This window comes from Semicossyphus pulcher, unplaced genomic scaffold, assembly GCF_022749685.1.
Source record: "Semicossyphus pulcher isolate SPU_LCO1_2020_fin unplaced genomic scaffold, fSemPul1.0.p SCAF_6, whole genome shotgun sequence".
Lineage (NCBI taxonomy): Eukaryota > Metazoa > Chordata > Actinopteri > Labriformes > Labridae > Semicossyphus > Semicossyphus pulcher.
Window position 1 is genome coordinate 25078659 of NW_027211737.1, and position 8591 is coordinate 25087249.

Below are 8591 nucleotides of genomic sequence, written 5' to 3' on the forward strand. Positions count from 1 at the left end.
TTTTAAGACCTGATATTAGTGTTATTAAAACTTTAACATGAACTAATAGTTAAAAATGTGCTGGATGAGGTAATTTATGTGCTTCTTGTACGTTGGCCTGGATTCACATCATGTAGAATATAAAAATAGTTAAGTCCACATACTTTCACTCTTTATTCATAAGTTAAATAAATTGACTATTAACATTTTTTTCTTGTGAATTTGTGACTTCAATCACAGAGACTCCCTGAGTCACATGCCCCCTCAACCTGCTCAGTAATATTTATTCTCTCTTTACTTACAGTGGCCTTAACTCTACTCTAAAGGGGGCATTCTGCATGAAGAGTACTTCAACTGGATGAGTATATTTTGCAATAAATACTGCTGCACTTTTGCATTTTGGAGGCATTTTTACTCATTTACATATTATCATTACTTTTACTCACAAAGTGCTGTCTGGCTGCTGAATGTCTCTGAGGAACAGCATCATCTGTATTCAGGCATGTCCGGTCATGTCTCACTGCAGTATATATGAATTTAGTTTTTGCATAACCTTAGTAAGGTAAAGTAAAATTACATAATTTTCGACCAGGGATATAATCTGAAATCCTTAAGCCAAAACATGATGTAAAAACACGATGCTGCACGAAAGCAGTGCAAGAAATGAATTAAAAGTGTTAATATAATCATTTTTCATTGCTTTCTCTGTCATTTCTTAAGCTTACATTATAATGGAAAGCACTAAAAGGGGGAAAGTGTTAACAACTCGTCCTGCAGTTTCATTTATTCAGTTTAAACATGCGTTAGAAAAGCTTTGGTGGTGGTGCGCCTCTGGTCCGGAGTGCCTTTGAGCCATATTGCGCAACATTTGGTGATTCTCATAAAACGTGTCTCTGTCCTGCTTTAACCGAAGTTTGTGTTGAAGCACAAACAAACAGAGAGAAGGAAGTTTGCTGTGAGCCTTTGAAACTGCTGTAATGAACAAGCTGTTCCGCACGATTTGAAAATAATCCGCGTGTCAGTGTCATCTTTCTTATGCAAAGTAGCTGTCTTTGAAGGCGGATCTTTTGGCAGGTTAGACCGGGACGGAGGCTCCGACCAGCTCAGACGAGCGCTGCCACCAAACGCACCAACTGCCTGCTGACGGGAGGAGCATAATCCTCTCTGCCTCTCTGGGACTCATTTATGATTAAAACCGAGGATATTTATGCTTCTTATTTCACTGGCTGACTAATAGTTCCGCGTGCCTTGTGAGCAGAAATCCCCGCTGCAGAAAGACCGGAGGAAATTTATTTTTGTTGTTTTTGCAAGTTTTCGCTCAAAGAGGGAAACCGCTCTGCTGCACAGAGAGACACTCCGGAAAAGTGACATGAAACGAGAGGACGGACAAGTGAGCCTGTTGGAAACAAGTAGGGAACAAATCGGACTACATAACCGTCTTGTTTCACTCACAGTAGACTGATATGCGCGGAGGAAAAGACTGAAGAAGTAGATCCAACACTTCAGCCACAAACTGAGCGAATAAAGCATGGACCTGAACGCACGCGACTTCCACAGAGGAAACATTTTCGGACTATGTTTGGATTTATGTTTTTATTTACCTCTCTTAACCTAAGATGAGGAGACGGTGGTCTTGCAACAGATAGTTGTGTAAGTTTTTGATCCCACACACAAACACCAGCCGGGTGTCATCAGTGAGAGAAACTTGTTTGTTGTGGAAGCGGTGAACATTTGGCCTATTTTTACTCTAAATCAAGAGGGGAGGATGTGTTCAGCTGTTAATCCGAGCCTGATCTGCGTGCTACTGGTCCTGTGGAGCGATGGGGGCTCAGCCATAGGCTCAATAGACCCCGACTGGTCAGGAGAGGGGAGATGTCAACAGATCAACATCCCCCAGTGCAAAGACATTGGCTACAACATGACTTGCATGCCAAACCTTATGGGCCACGACAACCAAAAAGAAGCAGCGATCAAGCTGCAGGAGTTCGCGACGCTGATACAGTTCGGATGCCACAGTCATCTAAAATTCTTCCTGTGTTCGCTGTATGCTCCTATGTGCACAGAGCAGGTGTCCAACCCCATCCCAGCATGCAGAGTAATGTGTGAGCAGGTCAAGCTGAAATGCTCACCCATCCTGGAGCAGTTTAACTTCCCCTGGCCCGACTCCCTGGACTGCTCCCGGCTGCCGACCAAAAACGACCCGAACAACCTCTGCATGGAGGCGCCCAACAATGGCTCCGACGAGCCCCCCAAAGTCTCCCACACCCAGCCTCCAGACTTCAGGCCCCAGCGGCCTCTGAGTGGGCAGGAAATGCACATTAAGGAGAGGTGCAGCAACCCTGGCAAGTTCCATTTTGTAGAGAAAAGCGAGTCCTGTGCCCCTAAATGCTACCCCAAAGTGGATGTTTACTGGAGTCAGGGGGACAAGCAGTTCTCTCTGGTGTGGATGTCCATCTGGTCCATCCTCTGCTTTGTCTCCAGCGCCTTCACCGTGCTCACGTTCCTCATCGACCCGCAGCGCTTCAAATACCCCGAGAGGCCGATCATCTTCCTCTCCATGTCCTACTGTGTTTACTCTGTAGGCTACCTCATCCGACTCTTCGTGGGAGCTGACCGAATAGCCTGCGACAGAGACAGTGGGGTCCAGTATGTCATCCAGGAGGGTCTGGAGAGCACCGGCTGCACCATTGTGTTCCTCATCTTGTATTACTTCGGCATGGCCAGCTCCCTCTGGTGGGTTATCCTGACCCTCACGTATTTCCTGGCTGCGGGGAAGAAGTGGGGTCATGAGGCTATCGAGGCTAACAGCAGCTACTTCCACCTGGCGGCGTGGGCCATCCCGGCTGTGAAGACCATCATGATCCTGGTGATGAGGAAGGTAGCGGGGGATGAGCTGACGGGGGTGTGCTACGTGGGCAGCATGGACGTCAAAGCTCTCACCGGCTTTGTGCTCATTCCTCTCTCCTGCTACCTTATCATCGGCACTTCCTTCCTGCTGTCCGGCTTCGTGGCCCTCTTCCACATCCGCAAGATCATGAAAACGGAGGGTGAGAACACGGACAAGCTCGAGAAGCTGATGGTCCGCATCGGGGTCTTCTCTGTGCTTTACACCGTCCCGGCCACCTGCGTCATCGCCTGCTACTTCTACGAGAGGCTCAACATGGACTACTGGCGCATCCTGGCCGCCGAGCAGAAGTGCGTGGAGGGCGGCGGGCCGGAGTCGGACGAGTGTGTCATGAAAGCTTCCATCCCCGCTGTGGAGATCTTCATGGTGAAGATCTTCATGCTGCTGGTGGTGGGCATCACTAGCGGCATGTGGATCTGGACCTCAAAGACGTTGCAGTCGTGGCAGAACGTGTTCAGCAGGAAGCTAAAGAAGAGGACGAGGAGGAAGGCTGCCAGTGTGTTCACGAGCAGCAGGCCTTACATCAAACCTCACCCGTCTCTCAAAGGCCACAATACCAAGTATGAGCCTACACGGCCTCCTCCGACATGTGTATGAGCTGGCTCTCTTTATATGAACCCCAAAATACTTGTAAAGCCCTTACCTAAACCAGACTTTGTAATCAGAGTGTCATCGAAAGAATCATGTTTTATTTATGCAAACTGCATTGAAGATCATGCAACGTGGGTTTTTTGTATCTTGAGCCATCTCATGCAACAAGAGCTGCCTTTGTTCGAGAGAAAAATCTGCTACTCCTGGATTCACTTATCCTATTGAGGAACTTGGTAGGGAGAAAAAAATCGTATTGTTCCCGAGACAAAAAGAGTGGAATAAACCATTTGGATGTGCCATGGGGTTACTTGAATAATGTGCAATAGATGTTTTCCTCCCAGGCAAAAAAAAGACACTTGTACTGTTAGTGACAGATTACAGACAATGAAAAGACCCCAGAGACAAAGGAGGCAAATGGTCAGAGAGATGAGTGTTGTGTTTGGAGGCTTTTTAATGGAAATCGAGGCAGTGTCATATATGTTTGAACTGGAGAGAGAGCAGCTGTTGAAAAGCGCTCAGGACCTTCCGAACTGCCCATTGTGAGGCAAATCCACGCCATAAATTAATCAAGCACTCGTTATTGAAAACTTATTTGTACACACAGTTGAGTTTTTTTCTTTGCTGTTTTATAGCACAAGGGAACGTTTGTATATATTTCTAAAAAAAAAAAAAGAACTTGAGATTTTATAGAAAAATTAATAAAACGTTCTAGTTTTAAATGTTGTTAAAAACCTGAATTGTGTTTTGCATCCGTGTTGTTCTTCCCTCCTCTGCTGGAGCGAGTGTCCGGCTCAGACGGACGCATTAAGCAGCTTCTTTTTTTTACTAATGCAGCACTGGTGCTTTTTAACCTCCCTTTTTATCCACCGACAGCTCACAGCAGACACTTTAACACATTATAAAATCATGAGGCATCATTCTGAATGTGATGGTATGTCGGTGCTGGGTTTAACATGTGTGGGTGTTCAGAATAGTTTAGGAGACTACAATGTTTACACGACCAAAGGAAGCCAAAAGAGACGTTTTACTTTATAGAATATTAACGGCTTCATTTTATCATCAGCTCATAAATGTTTTACATGCATAATATATCTCTCACTCTGGAGAAAAAACTGCACTTTACATTTAAAAACAGGATGTTACCCTGCTTGACATGTGAGTGTGTAAGTTAGCAGACAGGAAGCGTAAACATCTCTATTCTTGTTGTTTAAATGTTCATTTAGAAACGATGGGTCGTGTATGTCTTAACTCTGTGGCCACATCAAAGCGGCTTTAAGCTAAAAATATAGGATTTAAAAGGAGTGTCTTTAGATCTATTTTCTGATCATATAATAGAATCAGACACCGTAGTCATAACATGCTTAAAGCTTAAGATTAATGTGTGAATTTTCAAGATAAAATCATATTTTAAGTCTTTGATTTTGTATCTTAACTGTCCAAATGTCACTCTCAGGTTTGATGAAGGGGTTTAATTTTTGCATGAAGAAATCATTCTATTTAATAAGAAAACTTACCATAAACAATTATACACAATTACTCCTGATAATGAACATTTCAGCCAATATTCATACAATTAAAAGTGAGAGTTTGGATGTCATCAAAAGGACAAACACCGAAGAACGTGTTTATTTGACCACACCATCCACTGCTGTAGCTGTTTTACATCAGAACTTTAATAACCCTATAATGATTTTCAGTCTTCACTCACTGCTTTCATACTTTTATAACCTTTTTGTGCAGTTTTTCACTCCAGCTGAAGTGGATACACAACTTTATTTGAGTCCCTTCTCCTCCTCTCTCCTCCCTCCTCCTGTCTCTCTTGCTGTGTTGCATGTGTCGGTGCGTATCAATGAAGGGGTTATACAATAATCCAGCTCTCATTCAGGACAGGATTAGACTGTTTGAAGGGTTTGACTTTGAAAAGCAGGATCGCTGCAAACCAAAATACAGAATATCTGTCATCTCTTCTCCTCTTATCAGCAGGGCATGGTGACATTTCTAAAGACACATCTGGCCTGGATTTGAAGTGGTTACATATTGACTGAAGCGGGTTTTTGTGAAGCATGAGTAAAGAGAATACACTGTGTGGTATCCCGAGATGTTTTGGTGTTAAATGATCCTTACACTGTCAACAGCTCAAGTCTTCTCTTGAATCTAAGCAACGGCAATTAACTTTGGCAAGTATGTCAAGCATTAAAGACGCACACATGTGCAGGAATATTGATGGATTATAAGCATGAAGTTAACCTTTTAATGTTTGAAAAATGGTGCAGGTTTGGAGTACAAGACCTTTTTTACCTTTATCAGCCTCACTTTCAACCTTTTCTGAGGGTTTAAAACCTCTGGTAGAGAGTCTTCTCTGGTCTAATAAAGTTTCAGAAAGTGTAGTAATGCTTTCTCCCGGAGGGCATTCAAGTTCCAGCGTCAGCCCAACCCGTTTTAACAGTCAAAAGCACATGACTCACAACCTTTATGTGGCTGAATCAAAGTCAGCCAGTGTCTATTGATACTGTGAGTCGCAGAAAAAGGTGTGAGTGCTTCTGAGAGCTGCAGCAGAGGCCACCTGGATAACAGCCCCCGAGGTGTCTGGGAAGGCTGTAAATATAAATGACAGTTACCACCCCCCTCCAGGGCTTCTTCAGCCAAGCAGGCTTCACTTCTCTTCTTCTGCTCGCTTCAAAGGGAAAAATCCTGCTCAGAGCAAGGGCAAAGTATTGCTGGCAAGAAAGTTTTTTCTTTTTTGGAAATCACACTCGACTGTATGTATCGCTGGATTTCGGCCTTTAAAAGTATAGATTTCATTCCATCAGATCCCAGCGCGTGAAACATCTGGTGTGCTGATCATTTAAATCTTTCCCTGCGATGACATGTTTTATTTGACAAAGCGGGGGAATCCCGCCGCAGCCATGTGACTAACACTGATGAATCTCAGACCCACATATCTGTAAACTCCACCAGTACGAATGCTGTCACACCACACTCATCCACTTCCTGTCTCTCGTTCCTTTTTCCCTGCCATGTAGGAGCCAGCAGTGTCTGATGTGTTGACAAAAAAGGGGGCTTCTGCTTGTGATCAGTGTTGTTGAAACGGCATCAAACCAGTGAAGATTACTTGATTTAATTTAAGCCGACTGGTTATGAAGCAAGCCGGGATTTTCAGCTTTCCACACTCTGTTATTGAGCTGATGTTAAACGTCTGTGGAACAAACATAGAAGTGAAATGACAGAACAATTAAGCCTCCTGCATGTCGGAGGAGGATTCAGGTTCAAAGGCAGAAAAACATAAGCACTAAAAACCTTAAAACTACACTCCTGTATCAACAAATGACTTCTTCTTTACGTTGTTGTTGTTTGAGAGGCCGCGGAGGAACCTGTGTACCTTTACTTTGTCTGCTGCTTTTGCAAGCGCTCGTAAAGTTCTCTGACACAGTGACATAAATCAAGTGGCAGGGATGACTGGCGGCTGAGACAGCTTCTCTTTGATCAGGCTTTGTGGAGACGCCCCATGTCCTCATCCTCAGCTGCTCCAGCAGCACCTGTTTACTAGTTCAGGCCTGTCTGTTTGCAAAGCAGTGCTTAGCCTCTCAATGTCATACACTCATACATGACGCACACAACACAACATACACACAAAGGAATTCGGCGGGTGCTGGGGGGCGGCTGGGTTCCTTCCAACATGTATGCTTCTGATGCTTCATCCTGATTCTCTGCGTTTGTTATTAGACAACTCTTCTTAGTGCAAAGACGTCGCCTGTTAGAGAGTTCTGCCTCTTTTTGCTGCACAAGACTAGAAAAATAGTCGGCGCATCCTAACAAATGAAGCTTTGTGTTTTTTCCTAAAGAAGTAACATGGAGTAAGAGCGTTATTGAAGAAAAAAGTTTGCGGAGAGAGCTGCAAGTTTCAGAGGCCCGAGTGTTATCAGAGAATGCAATGAAAGCAGCCTTTCATCCCACAAGTTCGGCTGGTACATAAATCCAGAGTTCTGAGGATTATGGTTGAAGGAGGTGTGGGTGGGCTTCATGTTCTGAACTGATCTATACACCAAAGAATCTGGGGCAATGTAAGTCTACAGTATATATGCAAGATCTGCAGTAACAAGCCACGCTAACAGCTCGCAGACACACATGCATCAGCCTGCTGTGGAGGCAGTTGTTCCCAGACACTGCTGAAGGTGAGAGTAATTACATAAAAAAAAACAGGCAACAATGAGCTCTCTGCCTGCGAGGCGGGGGCAGGGCACCTTTTTCAAATGCATAATGAACTGCCTCGCAGGCCCTCTGCTGATCAAACAAGTGTTTGATAGTGGCTTTGGTTTGAAAGAGGACTGAATATGTTTATTTGCATGTGGAGAAGTGAGTGACTTTGAGGTGGAGATCAGGCAGATTAGTGTTAACTGACAGAGACCTGTGCAAACAGACACTCCCCCTGCATACAAGCGGGGCACTTCCTCCCAAGACTAGTTAGGCTGAATACAACATCAGACAGACCAGAGCGCCGCAACTCCTGCTAATTTTCAAACATTGTTCTTTTCATGCCAGCCTCCTCCCCTAAGCCTGTCTCTCTTTTCTTTTTTTCACTGGTTTTGGATTGTTTGGTTTGGAGCATGTGAAAGGCTGCTCACTGATAGCTAACAAACTATATGAGAGAAAACCAATCAAAGATATCAAGGATATACTTTACAGGAGTGATACATTTACAGGACACTATAGTGTAGTGAAATGCAAACTGTGAAACACAAGGGAATTGGATAATTGGTGCATGTGGATTTTCAGCAGATAGTATCGGACCACAAAATCTCATCAAGATTTTAACTTTAGTGCAGACAGCTTCATGATCTGTCAGAGTAAACTTACTCTATAAAGTTTCTTTGTTCTATAACCAAACAAAACTGCCTGCACAAGAAAATAATACAAGACCATTAAACTCCAGCTTTAACCCTCAAAGTAAATGTTTAAAATGTTTGATGACAAGATCAATAAAAGCTGCATGTACACTAAACATGAGAATACATCCATAACTTACATAGAATACATCCAATACATAGCTTAGCTTAGCATAGCGTTGAAAAAGTTAGCCTTGCTGTGTTCAAAAGGAAGAAAATCTGCTTTTGTTACT

At 43.9% G+C, this 8591-nt stretch overlaps 1 protein-coding gene across 1 annotated transcript; it reads left to right on the forward strand.

The window, feature by feature from the left end:
• Positions 1–1111: 1111 nt before the first annotated feature.
• On the forward strand, positions 1112–4145 carry fzd10 (frizzled class receptor 10). Its single transcript, XM_069682694.1, has one exon. It carries the CDS (start codon positions 1745–1747, stop codon positions 3479–3481), a length of 1737 nt encoding a protein of 578 aa, XP_069538795.1. The 5' UTR covers positions 1112–1744; the 3' UTR covers positions 3482–4145.
• The last annotated feature ends 4446 nt before the right edge of the window (positions 4146–8591 follow it).